A 20053-nucleotide genomic window follows, 5' to 3' on the forward strand; every position below is an offset into this window, starting at 1 on the left:
CCCCGCTCCTTACCCCCGCCCCCTCCATAGACCTCCAGAGCTCCAGAACGACACCAGGGTCCTGCCCAAAACACAGCCCCGAGAAGCCTCCTCTCTCCCCCTCTACCTCTCACTCGTCTGCCCCTCCCTCTGGAGCTCCACAGCACCTCCTCCTCCACCACCTCTGGATCTGCAACCAAATCATGGCTTCATTTTACCCATAGACTTTTCCAAAATTCACTTATTAGAAGATTTACTCAGGCTAATTAGCTGTGAGGTCACTACTAATGACCATAAACCCCATGATAGTAAACTCAAGAATTCTGAAACTTGAAACTGACAAAATGTAATACTTTGTTATGTATCAATCAAACTGTAGAAATATAGACATTTAAATGAGATGTTTTTTTGTCATGGCAACTGTGGTGCAAACTCACTGATCGCTGGTCCGATTCTCAAACGGGGACATGTTGTGTCCCTGAGCAAGACACTTTGCACTCGCAGTAATTGATAAGTCATATATTATTAAACCCTTTATGCCTAGAGTCAATCAGAGAAAAATACAACGTATTTATTAATAATGGTCAAATTTTTTATTTTGAGTTCATTTTGATGCTTAGTAGGGGAACAGTGGTGCAGTGATTTAATCTAGAAACTGGAGGGTCACTTGGTTTGATTGAGGCTCTACCACCTACTGTTGTTGTGTCTCCGTGCAAAACAGTTGAGCACTTTGTCCTCTCATTTACAGTGATACTGAGAGGGAGGGCATCTGACTTAAAACCTGTGAAAGCACCCATGCAACCTGTGACCATCATAAAAGTTAGTTGCCAGGTTAGGCTATAACTAATTAACCTCTCTGAAAATGAAGATACAATTTTAGTTCAAAGTCTATGGGAAAAATGAAGGTGAGTTTGACTCGTGCATTGAACCAGACGCCCTGCCCCCTTTTCTCTCCACTTCCCCAAAAACAGTTGTATATCTGACTGAGGATTTGACGATGTGTCCACCATGGCAGCTCAGATTGACAGACAGAAAGGGGGCGTGGCTAAATGAACGTAGCCCTGCCCTCTGCACTGCTCCTCCTCGTTTTTAAAGCGCGAGGAGAACATCACATTAACCTCATAGCATTTTTGCACTCTTTTACTTTTTGCAAGAAATGAGTCGGCGCGGTTTTGGATTTGGGAGAAACTAGAACGTGAATGTGGATTTTTGTCGCTGCATTGAAGATGGATTCTCCGAGTTATGAACGGCCGATGGGATAAAATATATTTGGAGATGAATAAGCTTTGTTTTTAATCATGCCCATTCTAAAAAACAGGTCGGGACAATGTAGAAAATGTGGATCAAAATAAAATGCAGTGGTTAGGGTTAGACTTGATCAATAGATGCACATTTATTGGGTTTATTATTTTTTATGCCTCATTTCAATGTATCTAAAAAAGAAACAAAAAAAGAAGATACATATTTCTGTAATTTGGCAACATTTTATCTGCAAAACTTTTTAAATTTTTTATATTTATCTTTTTTGTGACTTGGCAAATGGACATTATTACATGTATTTATTTTATTTATTTTATGTGTGAATTTTAAAATTTTATGTATTTTGTATATTATTTATGTTGCAGACAACATGAATTCACAACAGGACTTTATTATTTAAAGCTGAATCACTTGGCTTCACTTTCCCCTAATCACTGCACCTGCTTTAATTCACATTTTTGAATTCTCCTAACTTATTTCTTTCCAGAATCGGCATTTTCCAAACATGACAAATAAGAAAACAAAACCAAAAAAGTCATCATGAATTGCATGCAGCTCCTCTCTGCTCTCTCCTCCTCTCGCCCATCATTGGTTCAGTCCATTTTGTACAGGTCCCGCCTCCTGCAGTGGTCCAGGCGTCTCGTGTCTCATCACAGACTCTAAAGAGGAGGAATCGCACTGAATGTAAGCAGGGCATTGTTTTGATGTTATATGGGAGATTTCTTGGGTCTTCTTGGCAAAACTTTGTCTTAAAAAAGCTCATTTGTTCCTGGACTTTTAGCTGTGCGTCGCGTATTCGTCCGATTCTGAAATGCATGTGGAGCCCTGCATGCTTTGGTCAATCGCTTCAGTGCAGTTTTGAGTTTTCTCTGTGATTTCTGTGTGGTAATTTGTGTCCCCCATCGCCTCCATCTGGTCGCCCTGCGTAATGTGAAATGTGGAAATTATGATCCAACTTTGGGTGCTGTTTTTTGTTTTAATGTTTTATTTATTTATTGGTTAAAAAAAATAATTTCATTGGCGAAAAATGTGTTTTTTTTGTTTGTTTGTTTTTTTTCAGGAAAGTTCTTGTTATGTATGGTTTACAATGGTGCCTGTACTAGGTGGACACTTTATTAGGTACACGGGTTCTGATGCATCTAAATGCAGATGTGGTTTAATCCTGGTTTAGTCTTTATTTTCAAGCAGTGGAGTGGAAAGTCCTGGTTTAGTACCGGGTTAGACCTGTTTTAAAAACTAAAACTATAAAAAGTTAGTGCTCCTTAAAAGTCCCTTATTTCTCTGTTGTGATGCTTAACTAGCTCTAAACCAGTACTAAACCACAACTAAAACAACACTAAACAGGACTAAACCAGAATTAAACCGGGGCTAAACCAGATCTTAACCCGGACTAACCTAACACTAACCATGTCCAAATCAGGTTTAAACCAGGAATAAAATGGGACTAAACCAGGTCTAAACCAAAACTTAACCTGAACTAAACCAAGATAAAACTAGGACAAAGACAAAATCAGGACTAGACCAGGTCTAAACCAGGACTAAACCAGGTCTTAACTTTTTAAACCAAGTCTAAACTAGGTCTAAACCTGGTATTTCTCCACTGCACTAACTGCATGTGTACAGCGCCCTCTGTGGTCAGTTGGATGAACATATATCTGACCTTAAATCGGGTGTACCTAATAAACTGTCCCTGTAACCTGTATGTGCTCCTGAGGCTCTGATTGGCTGACCGCTGTCCTCTGTGTCAAGACTGATTCGTCCAGTTTAAATGTTGTTTGTTGAATACCTCTGAAATGAGGCTGGCCATTGCCTTGACTGGTCCCTATGCTGGCGCCCCCTTCTGGTCAAACCCAACCTATTTTGGACTATTGTAAATAAAACGACGAGGTATTGGGGGCTACCCTGACACTTTTTCATAAGCAGACTGTATTTAAGATGAATAGAAATTATTTTACGCCCATTATTAATATTAAGAAGAGATCTGCATTACTAAAGGATGGCTGTATTGTAAATATTGTAGATAGAAAAATCCTAAAATGGAATTACGTGCATGAAGCAAAAATAATAGAGGCTACTGACGGAGAGGATTTGAAAAAGCTTCACATTATAAAGATATAGATTTTCTTTCAAAAGCATGCGGATAAAAATTTAGACTTCAAAAACGATGTGCTTTTGTTTGTTGGCTAGCAAAAATGAACCCTTTTTCTGCCAGTTGTGCCAATAAATATGAATGCTACTTTTGCCTAGTAAAAAGAACACGTGGGGGACACTTTTTAAGGTGAATCCACAAATCACATGTACTACAGTAATAGAAGAGATTCTGCTCAACATACAGCCCTCCTTAAACTTTTGAAAGCCCAAATATTATTATGAAGATGGTATTTTTGTGATGGTAAAAGCAGACAAAGTGAGGACATTTTGACCTGTCCAAGATGGCGGCTTCTCTGACAATGATTTTGATACGAGTGAATGCAGGACTGTTAAAGGTGCTGAGTGTTAGTCTGGTGGCGCTGGGGTGGTACGGTACAGCCAAAGCTTTCACAAACATCTGCAGAGATCATTTGTCTCTGTTATATACTGTTATATATATTCTTATTTGTGCTAAAGGTGCACTGTGTAACTTTTCTGTTTCCATGGAGTTATCGCTGTAATGCCATTTGACAGAAGAGTGGACCAGGTTTTCAAAATCAGAAACTGAGACATCCCTGGTTTGTGGTGGTTGGCAATAAAAATACAAATAAATGGAACAAGTGCGTAATTACAAGGTCCCCACTCTTTTTCACTGACAAAATTTTAAAACTTTTTCATGACTTTTCCACTTCTAGGTCTAAATCTGAAATGTTAACTCTTTCCACTGACATTATGGTCTGGGATTATAGTTTTTGAACATTCATAATCCTGTCAGTGCATTTATTGTCGTCTCTTTTAAACAAAAGGTGCAGATGTTCAGAAATAATCAGAAGAGCCCCATGAGAACTTAATAGAATGCTGTAGTTGTGTGAAAGAGATACTAAAATTCCATGACACATGAATTTACAAAATTCAATGTCATTTTCAATTTTCATGACTTTTCCAGGATTTCCAATGTTTTGCACTTGGCTCTAACATGAATCAGTATAGTTAGATTTTCTTTGTATTTTAGTCATTTTTAAGCAGCTTTTCTCTATTTTACCTGAACAAATGAAAGTTTATGTTTCTCTTTACTGTTGGCAAGATCAGATAAAACTGGGATAAATCAGTGGTTTTGTATAAATCTGCTGGGACAGGAGACACAGGCTTAAACCTGGGACTGTCCCGCCTGGTACTGGCAGCACACATCAGCTCACCTGCTGTATTTCCAGATAAGTCAGCTCTTTCTGGTCAGATTGTGATAAAACAAAGATCAGATTAAAGTCTAACAGAGCTTCAGACAAAGCAGTGCCCACCCAAGCCCAGCCAGACACAGGGAGAACATGCAAACTCCACCCAGAAAAGCCAACACTATGAAAGCAGAGAGCCTGTAGCTGTGAGGTGATAAAGCCATACCATACCACTCCAATGTTAAACCATGACTGTTCTTTATAATGTGGTTTGTGCTTCAGCAGTTTAATATTATCTTACACCAAACCCACTGCAAGTCTCCTTCCTGTAAAGGCCCATGTTCCACTGATCCACGTCAGGATGTGTAGCCTCGTCACACACACAGCTGGAGTTGTGATTTGTATCATTCACACAAACCCTGAGCTCTTCTCTCAAACAGGAAACAATCTCTACACAATTAAAGGAGCTGTTCACTTGAAAGCTCTACAACAGACACTGCAACAGAACATTGATTTATTTTTATTTTATTTCTTTATTTCATTCATAAAGTATAAAAAGACATCAACTGTGTCACAACATCAAACATACAAGAAGAAATCTAAACCAGATCTAAACCAGGTCTAAAACAGGTCTAAATCAGGACTAAACCAGATCTAAACCATGACTAAAACAGATCTCAAACATACAGGAGATCTTATGTTATCTGTCTCCTCTTCCCTTTTTCCAATAGTTACTTGAAAAAATGTCAAATCAGTACATTTCATTTCAATCACAATTATTAATCCGTTGAAAACAGAGATCACATTTATGCACAACAACTTTGTTTTCTTTTTCATACTTACACATTGCTCTGGATTGGACGTGTTTTTTAAATGCCGTCATTGTACTTGATCCTGTGATTTCTTTGTCAAGACTCTTCCATAAATGAAGAGATGCTTCGCTCCATGACCTCGGTTCTGAATTGGGGTTTTTGTAGTGACTTGTTCTCATCTCATACAGTCTTTGGATATTTACAGGTAACTCACTGCACTTTGCTTTATACTTGACTTTGAGGAGACTTTTTTGAGGAACATTTTCAGACTAATAATAAAGAATTATTCAAATATGTGTGAATGAAACCAAACACAACTCCAGGTGTGTTTTTGAGGAGGTCACAGCATTCAGACATGGCTTAAAACTCACAAGAGTTGATTCAGTGAAATTTCGGACCTTTGACATGTCACTTTTATGTTTTTTGATGTTTATTTGGATTTCCTCACTCACTGCCATCGCAAAAACACTAAAGTCTTGGAAAGCTAGAATTTTTTAGAAAGTGCCTGCTCTATAAACATTTAAAAGTGCAAGATCACTTCAGGAAATATTGTATGTTTTTCAAAATGGATGCCAGTTCTGTTTTTAAGTTTTCCTAAAATGGTGTAAAGCCGACATAAGCTGTACCCGTAGTGTGAGTGAGAGGCCTGATGGTGGTGCTATACAGAGACAGTATGGTGCATTTTCAACTCCAAATGTTGCTTTTGTCAATGGAAATGATAATATCTTTGTTTTTGCATGTGATCACTTTGTCCAAACTCTGATTCTCAAGTGATGGTGGTATCCAGGGACCCAATGCTCCGCAATATGGCATTATGTTTCTTATTTAAACAAATTAATTACATTTATACAAACTTCTTTTAGCACATCTTAAAAAATAACCTCAACTATTTCTTGATTACAATACAACTATTTGAACATTTCCCCTGGTCAACAAGGGTCACGAAACCAGGACTAAACCAGGACTAAACCAAGACCAAACATGAAACTAAGCCAGGACTAAACCAGGAATAAACCAGAGGCTAAACCAGAACTAAATCAGGACTAAACCTGGGACTAAACCTGGGAGCAAACCAGGACTAAACCAGGACTAAACTAGGAACAAAAGTGGGGACTAAATCAAAACTAAACCAGGGATTGAATCAGGCACTAAACCAAAGCTTAAACCAGTTACTAAACTAGGGACTAAACAAGACCTAAACAAGACCTAAACCAGGACTAAGACCAAACTACATTTAAAACTAGTGACTACACCAGGGACTAAGCCACAACTAAACAGGACTAAACCAGATCTAAACCAGGACTAAAAAACAGATTTAAACCAGGACTAAAACTGATCTAAATCAGGACTAAACCAGATCTATACCAGATCTAAACCAGATCTATATCAGGACTAAAACAGATCTAAACCAGGACTAAAATGGATCTATACCAGATCTAAACCAGATCTATACCAGGACTAAACCAGATCTAAACCAGGACTAAACCAGATCTATACCAGGACTAAAACAGATCTAAAACAGATCTAAACCAGATCTAAACCAGGACTAAACCAGATCTATACCAGGACTAAACCAGGTCTAAACCAGGACTAAAACTAATCTAAACCTTGAATTTGAACTAAGCATCTGTGGTTCTTTTTGGGTCCCATAAGCCGCCAGTTGAGATCAGATCAGAATTAGTTTGTATTCAAATATCCTGCAGTATTGAAATGGAGGCATAGTATTACAGATAAAAGTATACAGTTTTCCGTAGTATTCCCATTGTTTTGTACACAAATATATCAGAATGATCTGTACTTATGAATACACATGCACCTCTCTCATCTGTGGGAACTATTCAATCTTTCCCATAGATTTTACTCAGGGTTGAAGAATGGAGAGACTGCATGTACTACTACTACTTCTACTACTACTAATACTACTACCACTACTACTATGACTACTACTACTACTAGTTCTACTATTACTACTATTACTATATCTGCTACTACTGCAGTACATTTATGGCATATATTTGTGTACAATTACCTGCACAGTATACTTGTTTATATTGAAATGAATTGAATGCCTATTTATTCTAACAGTACCTGCACGCTTCAGGTATTTTGGACTTTTTGTTACAGACGAAACTTCAAAAATCCAGATTTCTTATTTTATAGAATCTACTACTTGAATAATCTGTAATTTAAAGTGGTAATATTACTCTTTATAACTCTGTCTTAAACGCACAAGATCGTTAAGTCGATGCAAAAATAGGTAACGGCCATGTTATGCCTCAATGATTTAACCAGGATGAAGTGACAATGAAAGAAATTTGGAGAAAAAAAATATGTTTGGGATCATTTGGCTGGCCACTTTATTAGGTGCACCTGTTTATACCAGTTGTTTTTAGGGTTTTCAGAAGCATCAAAAATCAGACACCAAGTGATACTAAAACTAATATCAGTAATGATGTTGAGTTGTATCAGAACAAGTATACGAGCACATAGACTAGAATATACACACATGGACCAACATGAACCTACTGCACCACTGACCATTAGACACATATAACACACATCGAATAGAAAAGAAAGTACAGTTATTTAATGTGGAAAATCACATTCTGTTGTCTAAAGAAATGGGATCAGAATTAAGTATTGAGTCAATTCCTTAGTATCGAAATTAAGTTTGAAATGTAACAACAGAGTGACTAAAGGCAATTATACAGATTACTGTATTTTCCGGGCTATTAGGCGCTCTGGATTATAAGGCGCACTGTCTTTAAATGGTCTATTTTCAAATTTTTTTCACAAATAAACCGCACCGGACTTTAAACGAAACACAGTAGTTGGATGGGTCAGTGGTTTTGTTTGTTTGTTGCGTTCACGGTGACTCTGGGCTTTGTTCAGTTGTGGCGGGTAGGGAGGGTGCTGTCTGGGCACCGCTGGATTGTTGGCGTGTTCGCAGTGACTCAGTTGTTCAGTTGTGGCTCAGAGTGGCACATTGCACTTGTTTTTTCGCTTCGTTCCTCATCGGCGTGGAGTGATGAGTGTGTCTGTGGGTGTTTTTGGCTGTGCGGTCGCTCTCTGCTCCGTGTGTGTTTGTGTGCGCTGTGGGTGGTGCAGCTTTGTGGTTTACTGAAGTCGTGCTGGGACACCCGAGTGGATTTGTGTTTAGGGTGCTCTGGATTGTGGGGTGCGCAGTCATTTTTTGATGGGGTTGGAAGCTTAAGAGCGCGTCTAATAACCCGGAAAATACGGTAATAGTTGAGTTAGAGCAGTTACTCCACAAACCCTAAGGTCAGTAGTTCAGTTCCGGCTCTAACCAATGTCTTTTGGCAAGACACTTAGAAAAATATAGAACATTCCCAAAACCAGCAGTTAGATTTTCCTGTGGTGTTTGTTTAGGTGACTAGATTTCCTGGAAAGCGCCGTTTAAACATCACATACCAACAAAATAACACAAATTCAGACTCAACACCAGCGACCTGTAGGTATTACTGATGTTTCCTCTCATCACTTACTGACGTATCACTTATTCACTTATTTTCAAGACAGCATATTGACTATCTTCTTAGTTTTTCAATTTCATTTTCTTAATCGGTAATACACATTTTTAGCAGCGTCGTGTAGTCATTTTGGTGCAAATGTAAAAAAAATCTCTGCTCTAGTGTGATGTGTAGCTGTCCACAGGAGGGGCCCACAGCATGCGGCACTTTGTTGTCATGACGATTACGGTGACGTCAGCTTCCACTGGACACCACATTTTTCTAACACGGAAGTCAGCGCACTCGTTTTCATGTGCAAGTGCAAATTATATCATAGTGATCCACGGGCGTCATAGATTATAACTATAGAGTTGACATAAATATTGAATTAACCTTTACAAACTGTAAAGATAAGAAAGAGTATATTTTTTAAACCAACAGGTGTCTAATTCTGGGAACCTGGGGCATGGGGGAATGTCAAAACAGTGAACTCTCGAACTCTGTCACCAATGTCCCATAAAAAAATACACACACCATGATCTGTGCAGTTTCACAGTTTCAAGATTCAATAAAACTTCCATTTTCCTTCATTTGACCTGCACTGATAGATCGAAAATCCATGTCAATAGGTACAGTCAAATTTTTAAATATTTTCATTTTTGTGTATTTTGGCAAAATTTAGGAAAAGTCATCACATTTCGGAATAAAAGAATGACACATGGGGTATTTTTACTACTGATCAATGTCAAAACGGGTCAAATTTGACCCGAATAGTATGTAAGGGTTAAAACATTTGGATAATTAAATATGTAGAAAAAAAAAAAGTGAATAACTTTTTGGCAAATCTCCCTTCCCCACGTCTAATGCACAAGCTTTACGACTGGTATACCTAATAAAATGGCCAGTAATTACAGGTTTCTAATGTACAAAGAACAAAAAAAACAACAAAAAAAAACCAAAAAACAGACCGCCACGGTTTTTGAAAATCTCATAGACTTTCTGTTGAACTCATCTTCCATTCGCTGTACTAAACACTGCACTCTTTATAGTGTCATAGTGAACTTAGGTAACGCTTGCTACTCACAATTCAATAGTAGAAATGAGCCTACAACACCTACAAATATCTTATCAGCTGCGGAGGGTAACTGTAATGACGTAGACTTAGATAGAAAATAAAAATAATATTCAAATGCCATAACAGTAGACAGTTGGCAGACAGAGTATGGTCCGCCTATAGAAAAGAAGGCGGATATTTCAGGCTTTGTTGTGCAGAGGGAGTGGAAAAACACCACATTGCATGCTAGAATGATAGATTCTTTTTTAGAAACTTATGGCTAGAACCCCCCCCTCCTCCTCTCATCGTCTGCCCTGTATTCTCCATAAACTGTGAACCAACTTTGCCTGCGGTTGTGTTAACTTTCCACGCCTCTCCTCTGTCTAACATAGTTCCTTTCTTTTTGTAGCCTATTACTAGTTTCTGAAAGTTTGGAGAGACCTGCCCCTGTTTTCTGTTGGAAATTGTGCATGCACAGGCATCACTGAACTGTTGATGTTTTTAAATGATATTTTGTTGCTGAGGCCATGCAATGTGTTTTGAATATTGCCCTTATATGTGGAAATGTCTTCTGAATGCTTTACATAATTTCTGCTGTAAAATGAAATCAGAATAAAAAAGGAAAATTTGCACTTTACCTTATTTGACCTGGTCTTGTTTTTGTCCAATGCTTCTATTTACAGGATTTCCAGTCTTTTTCACTAACAAAATTTAAAAACTTTTCCATGAATTTTTCATGAGCTAAAGTGAATTTTCCATAACTTTAACGGCACATACATGTGTAGAATTGATCAGACTTTGAATGCTGAATCTGAAATGTTAACTCTTTCCACTCACCTTATGGTTTGGGATTATAGGTTTTGAACATTCAAAATTCTGTCAGTGCATTTATTGTCGTCTCTTTTAAATAAAAGGCGCAGATGTTCAGAAATAATCAGAATAGTCTCATGAGTCTCATGAAAGAAATACTAAAATTCCATGACTTTTCCAAAACTTTCATTGAATTTACAAAATTCCATGACATTTTAAATTTCCATGACTTTTTCAGGATTTCCATGACCATGGTAATTCTGTAATGAAGGAAAATTGTTCTGCACTTGGCTCTAAAATGAGTCAGTATAATCACATTTTCTTTGTGTTTTGGTTGTTTTTTAAGCAGATTTTCTGTATTTTACCTAAACAAATGTCAGTTTTTGGGTCTGTTTACTGTTGGTAGGATCAGATTGGTCAAAATAGGGACATTTCTTGTATAAAACTGGGACAAATCAGTGGTTTTGTATAAATCTGCTGGGACAGGGGGCACAGGGATCAAACCTGGGACTGTCCCAGGGAAATACAAAATTCCATGACTTTCCCAGGCCTGGAAAATTACATTTTCAATTTTCATGACTTCTCCAGGATTTCCATGACTGTGGGAACCCTGTACTTAAGTATTGTGTTTTCTAGGTCTGTAGTTGACTGAAGAAATTCTTATTGGACTTAAGACATGCTGCTGATCAATTGGTCGACTAAAAAGGGGTTATGGCAAAAGCTCTCAACACTATTCCATATCTCTGTGTATCTGACCCTAACTGCACTCACAAGACTAAACCTGCAGGAAGAGTTCATGCAATAACTACTATTTACGCAATAAAGTACCAGGAAACAATGCATTTATATACACTACTGGTCAAAAGTTTTAGAACACCCTTATTTTTCCAGTTATTCACTGTAATTGAAGTCATGCAAGTCCAATATATCCAAATAGCTAGACATGGTCCAAAGATAAGAACTGAACAGACAGAGGTTAAAAAAAGATAAAAGAACAAACAACAAATCCAAGCTCTGTTAAAACTACCTCAGGAAAAAAGAACAAGATGGTAAAGATTGAAAACATGAAGTGTCCAGCAGCACAGTGTCCAGACTTAAACCCCATGGAGCTGGTTTGGGATGAACTGGACAGAAGAGTGAAGCAACCGACAAGTGCCACACATTTATGAAACTTCTGCAACAGACTTGGGAAGAACTTTCTGAACAATATTTGATTTTTATTGTAAAAAGAACGAGCCACGAGTGTGTTCAGCTGTTCTATCTGCCAAAGCTGGACACACACATAAATCTAAAGTTTAGAATATGTTTTGGTCAACAGGAAACAGTAAACAATAAATAACTGGAAAAAGTGTGGTGTTCTAAAACGTTTGACCGGTAGTGTATACAGATTCAAATACCTGAGAAAAACAACAAATCTCCAGCTCACTCAGCTCAGTGTGTGACACTTCTCCTTTTCTGCTGTTGTTCCATATAAATCTAAATAAAATAATTAGCGATTCAGATTCAGAAAACTTTATTGATCCCATAGGGCAATTCATTAGTAGCATCTCAGAACAGTTCTCACTTCTCACACACAAACACGCACACACATGCACACACACACCCCTACACACACAAACACACACACAGTGTGTCAGTCCATTACAGTCCACAAGTCAAACTCAATGACAATCTACAAATTACAGTGCACAACATTCAGAAAACTGTACCCTTAGAATTTAGGAATTTAATAGCAGAGGGCACAAAAGAATTTGAGAAGCAGTTAGTCTTTCATACCAGAGCATAAAACCGACGCCCTGAAGGCATCAGGATAAAATCCGGAGCCAGAGGATGGAGGGGCTGTGCCAGGAGACACTTGGCTTTGCTCAGCATTTGCTCCTCCCACAGAGTGCAGCTCCCTCCGTTTGACCCTGTGATTTCTGAGCAGGTTTTAACAATATTCTGCAGTTTGTTTTTATCCTTTAAGGACAAGGATTGAAACCAGCAAATAAAAGAAAAAGCAGACTTTTGATAAAAGAACAATAACAATTGTTGAGAATAATTTTGTTTACATTAAAAGAGTTCCATTTTCTCAACAGATACATTCTTTGCTGCCCTCGTTTGACAATGTTTTCAGTGTTTAGGTCAAATTTCAGTTTATTGTCCATCACGATGCCCAGATATTTGTAACTATCCACTATTTCAACATCATCACCGTCGATGACACACAAAGGTGCACGTCTAAAATCAATTATCATGTCCTTAGTTTTGGCAACGTTCAAATCCAGGCCTTTTTTTAATTTTTATTTTCTATTTTTTTAGTTTATTTACTTAATGAGATAGGGTAAGTGCACAATATACACAAACCTTAACAGGAGAGATGCACTGTACCAGATTGTAGTGCCAGTGCTCATTTCCACCTGTTGTTCCTGATCAGGTTGATATTATAGTTCATAAAATCAAACATACAAAGGGAATGTCTTTATACTGACCGAAGCATCATAACAATTCTAAATCATCATTCACACCCAGTTCACACACTCACTTCAGACACTCATCAGTCCATATTATGTGTGCAGGTTTGGTTTGAAAACAATATATAGCATATAGGATAGCAATAATTATCATAATGGGAAATACAATATAACTGAAACATTTATAACATAAGTATAACAGCTGTCCCTGTCTTATTTGCCTATCTCCTTTTACCCCAGCACCCTTATATAGGCTCCCCCAGATCAATGACTCTGAAGCTTTTTACACCAGACCTGACATGGTGTTTGGCCTTCTAAGTACTACCAAACCAAAATCCAAACCCAGACTATAGAAAGCTTAAATTAGGGCTGAACCAGGTCTAGAATGAAACTAAAACAAGTTGATTGTTAGACTACATAAGGTATTTTATAATAATAATTTAACACAAATGAGGATGAACACGTAGAGATTTGTCTCTATTTATTTATTAATGTTGCTCTTTGCTGTTATACTGTAATGTGCAACCTACTGTGTCCAAGTAATTGGCCTTATGGATCAATAAAATTTGTCATGATTCTATCTTTAGGCAATAACAATAAATGATCAAATTAACAAGGCATATTACACTGTATTTACCATATTTTAACATTATCACCACCACTTTAAACCCACCCAACACTAGGTCCTAGGAAATACTGATGAACTGTGAGTAAAAGTCAGAAGATTACAGTAACCCAGCGCGTAAGTGTGCGTAACCCAAAACCAGCCACGTTTACGTCATAGAAATTTACCGAAATAGGAGCAGTTCGTTTTCCTTAAGGCGTTTGTTTAAACAACAGTTTTCAACTTAAATCTCCGGGAAAGCGCTGTTGAAACAACCCGTTCCCTCGGGCAGTGTGGACTTTGCACTTTAATCGTGTTTATTTTGTGTAAAATTTCCACTTTTGCGTGTGACGCCGGCCCCGGATGTGACGTAGGAGCCGCAGCTGATAAAAGGACGCGGCTTGTTCCGGTGTGTCGGGTTTTGCTCCTTCTGCTAGAGCTTTTATTTGGGATTTTCTTTGGATTTTCCGCCACAACTGTAGATATTTTATGGCGATCACGTTTAAAGTATCATAAGGATGGTACACACTGACTATTATTTTATATCTTCTGCGCTATAACCTCTTTTGTGAGCGGTTTGGCTCCTCTGGACTGAAGAAACAATGCAGGCCTAGCTTCGGTTTAGCTCCACAGCTAACAGCAGCTAGCAGGGGCTAATCGTGTAGTGCTTGTGCAGAGCTGGGGGATTTAAACCTTGGACTGGCTTGTTTTTCTTCACTGTATTAACGCCAAATCCGGTGAGTTTTCATGTTTTGACCCTCTCTTGCATTTTGCACATGTTTATACACCCATATTACTCGTATTTGTGCAAGAAAAACGCTGAATATTGCCAGATATTTCGAAAGTTTAACGTGCTAGCCTCTTAGCATTAGCATTTTGATTAGATAATAGGTCTGTGGATGAGATTTAAACTTGCCCGTGGTTACGTGTTAAAGCCAGTATCGCTAAAAGGGTTGATGTCTTGTTTTTATAGCGTGTGAGGTTGTTAGATGTGCTAAAATGTCGTATCAAATGGTCCAAACCCACAGATGGTGAAGCTATTTCAGTAGACTCAGGGCTGTGGCAGTTTCCATTACGCCTCTCTGCAGTGTCACAAGTTTCTAGTTCAACAAACGATAGGTCAGGAAAAGAAACACGCAAATAACCCCTTTTAAAAGCCTGATCGTGTTTTATCCTTAAGTAGAACACGTTGATTGAGAGATTGCGTGAGTAAAACACTTCAGATGCATCACTTTTGGTTTCTGACGTTCACATTTTTGCGTGGTACGGTGCATTTGGAGCCAGGCCTGCTGTCTGTGTGTTTGCTGTCGTGTTTCTGTTTGCAGTTTTATGAGTAATAATAATGATGATTGATTTAGTTCACGTTGGTAATGTCAAAGCTAAAATGGGGAATGCGTATGACTCGACTGGGGCATTTGGGTCTTACGTGTTTCTTACGTGTTTATTATTGTACCATATTTTAGAGAAACTAAATTAACACATTTGACATACTAGGAGATTTTCTGGTTTGGTTCAGAAATCAGCTGGAGAGTTCCCCAGGCTGGAAGGTCCCCCCTGAATTGTAAATTGAAACCAAGTTAGTTAATTTATATATACATTGGGGGAAAAAACTAAACTAAACAAAAAAAAAAAAAAAAAAACTAAATTTTTTCATGATATATGGACTGAATATTCTCTTCAGTCCATCTGCAGAACCTGGGTAGAGGCTCTTTAGATGATAAAATGCTGGTTCTTTGTGGTCAGAGGGCAAGTCTCAGAAAATTCCTCACAGGTAACTATTTCAGGATTTGATCTTGCATATTTCAATGAAATATATAGTTAAGACCTTCCAAAAAATTATTCTGAATGATTTTTTCAAATGCTGCTTACACATTCTGTTCATGGCAGCAGATAAGGAAATAATTTTATATTTCTTCCCAAATCAACCATTACAGATGCTATAGGAAATGGAGAACAAGAAAAAAAAAAATTTAAATACGATTTCATAGTAAACATCTGCAAGAAAATGAGGATTATATTAATATTACATTCTGAAAAAATGTGTGCCACTTTGGGAAGATCAGTAAAATGACACAAACAAGGCCCGACATTTGATCTCACTGCATTTACATTTAATTTTATTATGATATAGAAGCTGATTATTTCATTCAATACATCACAGTGCGTGATGCGGCTGACTAAAGGCCCGTGAGAATGTCCCCCCTTTCCAGGGCACAGCAGGTACCCGTGTGCCACCCAAGAGAAGGGGGCTCCTGTAAGGAGGAGGGGGACGTTCCCGCAGAGAGGGACGCTCGTAGTGGGACTTTCGAGCCAGGGGGACGCTGGATCCGGTATTCACATTGTATGACTGGACTGGGAGCATTTGGGTCTTACATGTTTATGAAACTAAATGAACACATTTCACATATTGGAAGTCTTTCTGTTTTGGTTCTTAGCGTGTAAACCATGTTACAAAAGTAAACATAGTTTGAGCCACAATATGTGACTTTTTAGCCAGAACCTATGCAAAAAACATTTCATTTTGGTCTTCGTTATTGCACTGAAAAACTTTATTTGTTGAGGAGTAGGACAGGGTTTCCATGGAAATACTCTTGTAATGATCCACAGTATGGTATACCTCCTACACACTGTTGTTTTTACACAGTAATGTAGGTGTAATGTAAAGGAATCCGTTAAATTTGCAATGTTATGTAGTACCATATTCATCCAACGTTTTATAGAATACCTGTCATCTTTATATTTCCACACTATGTAATGCAAGTGTATTTACTGTTTATTTGGTTATTGTCTCCAGATATTCTCTCTCAGAATTCTCTGCAAACTCTGTATGTTTGACCTAAGTCTAATCAGTTAATTGACTATAAAATTACATGTTGAATTCCTGAAATAATCCAGTCCCAAAGGCTGTAATCATGAAGGTAATCTGATGTGTTCTGCACAGAGCAAAACATATTCCTTATTGTAGCAGCTATAAAACCTGCTGCTGCTCACCCTGTCATTTAGACCCCTACAAACATGTTCTGAAATGTCCCTTTGTGTCAGATGCCCCCCCCCATGTGTAGGACTGTTAGCCATCAGACACATGGAGAAATATTCAGTCAATAGTGTTATCTTGATTGACTTATTATTGGGAGGATTATTGTAGGATTTGCATGGACCACAGCAGGAAAGTAGGCAGCATGAAGTTATTTAACATAAATATGTCAGTTGTTTACTAGCATTTCTATGTATAAATGTTGCTTTTGGTAGTGTTTGGACAGTTGTACTGTTTGGATCAGATACTTGGTTTTGGGTATTAGTATTAAACTATATTAATATTAAAACATAACATGTAGATTCTGATTAAACATTTTGTTCAATTGTAAACTGCAGCATTGTAATTAGATGACTTAACAATAGAAACAGGTCCGGTGACTTCCTGTTGAAAACTGCAGAGCTGAGTCTCTGCTCTTTGGTATTTCACTGGAGCAAGAAGCAAGTTTTCATTTACATGGTTTTAGGGCTAGGCAGTTAATCAAAAATAATCAGAAATTGAAGTTGAGGATTATTATGAAACAAGTTTACCCCTGACTTTCTTACTTGTTATGGTGCCGTTAAACCATTGTCTTACTAGATTACATATCCATAAAAATGTAATTGAAGTCCAATTACAAATTATATAACTGGAGCTTCACCTGTTTTATTTATGAGTAGTCCCTGTTCTGACTTCTCTGCTCTGAATGAAAAATGCAACATGACATGTTTCAACCGTACATGCCCTGCAAGATCTGATTCTGGAGTTGAAAAATCACAACAAAGTACAGAACAGCGGGCAGAGATAGGGGATAGATGAAGAAAGATTTTTCAGAGGATCCAAACCTCAAATGCAGGACAATACAGGATTACTGAAACATGCATGAATCAATCAAAATACAATATTGAGGACGCTAATGCAGAGGGAACAGTAGGGCTGGGCGATATGGAGCAAAAAATATATCTCGATATATTTTTGCTATATCTCGATATACGATATATATCTCGATATCTGTACAGGAAAAATAAGCCCCTAAAGCTGGAAACTGCAAAAACAAATATGCCAAATTCCACAAGGTCTTTTTTTATTGAAGTGCAAGAGTCGTTAGTTCATGTAGGAACAAAGTGCTTCTGCCACATTTAAGATTACCAAAAAAAAAATCCCTAAATACATAAATAATGTAACTGTAAAATAAAAGAAATAATACATATTTCATTCTTTTCAGTCATAAATAAAACAACTCAACACAAGCTCATCTTTGCAGTAACTCCTTTAGCAGAAGAAGCTCGAGAAGTTCCTTATTTTAACAGACCCATATTCTTATTCAGCAGTAAGGAGCTGTGAGGTTTCCCACAATCCACTGCAGATCAAACCCAACGTTTCCAAACACTATTGTACAAGTGACACTGCAACACATTATTCATTAAAATCTTCTGCATAAATAAACTTTACATGACTAAACTTTACAGCATATAAACATAACGACTCTAGAGCCATATCAGCGTGTTTGACATTATCATGTGTTTAATGCAGTTTTGCCACATGTGTTTGTTTTACAGAAATGAAACTTAAAACCTCATGGCTCATTTGCATAAACAGTTCACTCCTTGTGCCTCTCACACGGTTCAGCTTCTTTCGGACATGACTCAGTGTTCATATGAGTGTTCTCTCTGTGACAAAGGATGTGCTGTTGATGGTCTTGTCTGTAAATGTTGGAAAAGTTTCGTGGTGGTTGAAGCTTTTCACTGGCACCAACTTTGGTCATTCACGGCAGTAGTGATAAGTGAATGAGACACAAGCAGCAAAATCAGGGAGGCGGGGGTGTGCACAGAGAAGACAAGCAAGTGAAGCGGTGAAATCAGAATTAAATATAAGCATTATATCGATATGTCAGAATCCATATCTAGTTTAAAAAATATCTTGATATATTTAAATTATCGAGATATCGCCCACCCCTATGGAACTGTGTTGTAATATGGTAACAGGTAGTAAGATTGTCCCTCCCTGTTACAGAGATGAGCTCCCAGCTGCAGGTCTTCTCTCCTCCCTCCGTCTCCTCCAGCGCTTTCTGTCGAGTGAAGAAGCTGAAGGTGGAGAGCGGCGCGTGGGACGTGAGCAGCAGCGACGCCTATGGCTCCTACCCCTTCACCTCTGCGGCGGCCATGACGGTGCCTGCGTTTGCCCCCTCTCTGGTGTTTGCCCCCAGCGCGGCCGGCTCCAGGGGGCAGGTGGTGGTTAGGGCAGCGGACAGCACCGGGAGTCTCCCCCGAGGGTCGAGCCGGAGAGTGACAGAGTACAGCCACGTGGAGTCGTCCTCAGACACTCGCACACACAGGTGGGTACTGTAGGTCCTGTGCTCCAGAGATAAGGAGCTTCATCATGATTGTTGAAGTCTGTCCAAGATAGCTTCAGGGTAATTACATGATTATTGCTAGAGATGTACCAATTCAGTACTGGTGTTGGTGATCATACTGACAAATGTCTTTGTTCATTCGATATCTTGGTTGGAAATATAAATTTATGTAATAAGACTATTTACTGGTCGTAGTCACCCAAAAAGTCTCATACTGTTTGAATATTTGTTTATATAAGCCTGTTCTATAGTAACCTTGCACAGCAAAATGGATTTTCGCGATATTTGTGAGAATCCATCTGAGGAGCACCTGCTGGTGTGATAAGGCCCGCGAGGTGGTTGGCGACCAGTCACATTACAGCATTGAGGTTTGTGCAGAAGCCAAAGGTGAAGCCAAACAGACAGTGACACTGAGAGACATACTATTTAGTAGGTATGCACCAACTAGGGATGGGCATTCGGTGAAATTTTCTTAATCGATCGTCGGAAGAATTAACGATCGATTATCGATTAATCATTAACGTTTTTATATTAAAATGATCATCATTATTATTACTATCTGCACTACTAATCTGCATAAATAAATTCAACTTTACGACATATAAACCGTAACGACTCTAGAGCCACATCAATTCCTTTGACATTATAATGTGTTTAATTCAGTTTTGCGCAACTCTCACAGAAATGAAACTTAAAACCGCATCGCTAATTTGCATAAACTCAGCGAAGATAAAACTACAGCTCTTGTGTCGCTGATGCGGTCAACTTCTGTCGGATTAAAAGACATGACTCAGTGGAATACAGGTTAGTGTGACCATATTTGTGTTTGTCAAAACCAGGACACCGTACGGGAGGTGGAGGTGGGGACTTGTCATCGACATTGCGCGACTCTCACCTGGCAAAACTTTTTACCACTGGACACCGAAACATATGTTCCTGCTTTGTA

General features: G+C 38.3%; 1 protein-coding gene across 1 annotated transcript in view; it reads left to right on the top strand.

Moving 5' to 3' along the window:
* The first annotated feature begins 14128 nt into the window (after window positions 1–14128).
* Window positions 14129–20053, top strand: part of hipk1b (homeodomain interacting protein kinase 1b) — a 30154-nt gene continuing 24229 nt past the window's right edge. The window contains exons 1-2 of the mRNA XM_055160080.1: window positions 14129–14478; window positions 18768–19089. Of these exons, the coding sequence (XP_055016055.1) occupies window positions 18770–19089 (320 nt within the window). The 5' untranslated portion in view covers window positions 14129–14478; window positions 18768–18769. The remainder of the gene's footprint in view (window positions 14479–18767; window positions 19090–20053) is intronic.

The sequence above is a fragment of the Boleophthalmus pectinirostris genome, unplaced genomic scaffold, assembly GCF_026225935.1.
Source record: "Boleophthalmus pectinirostris isolate CB_2022bp ecotype Guang Dong unplaced genomic scaffold, ASM2622593v1 HiC_scaffold_3, whole genome shotgun sequence".
NCBI classification, from domain to species: Eukaryota; Metazoa; Chordata; class Actinopteri; order Gobiiformes; family Gobiidae; genus Boleophthalmus; species Boleophthalmus pectinirostris.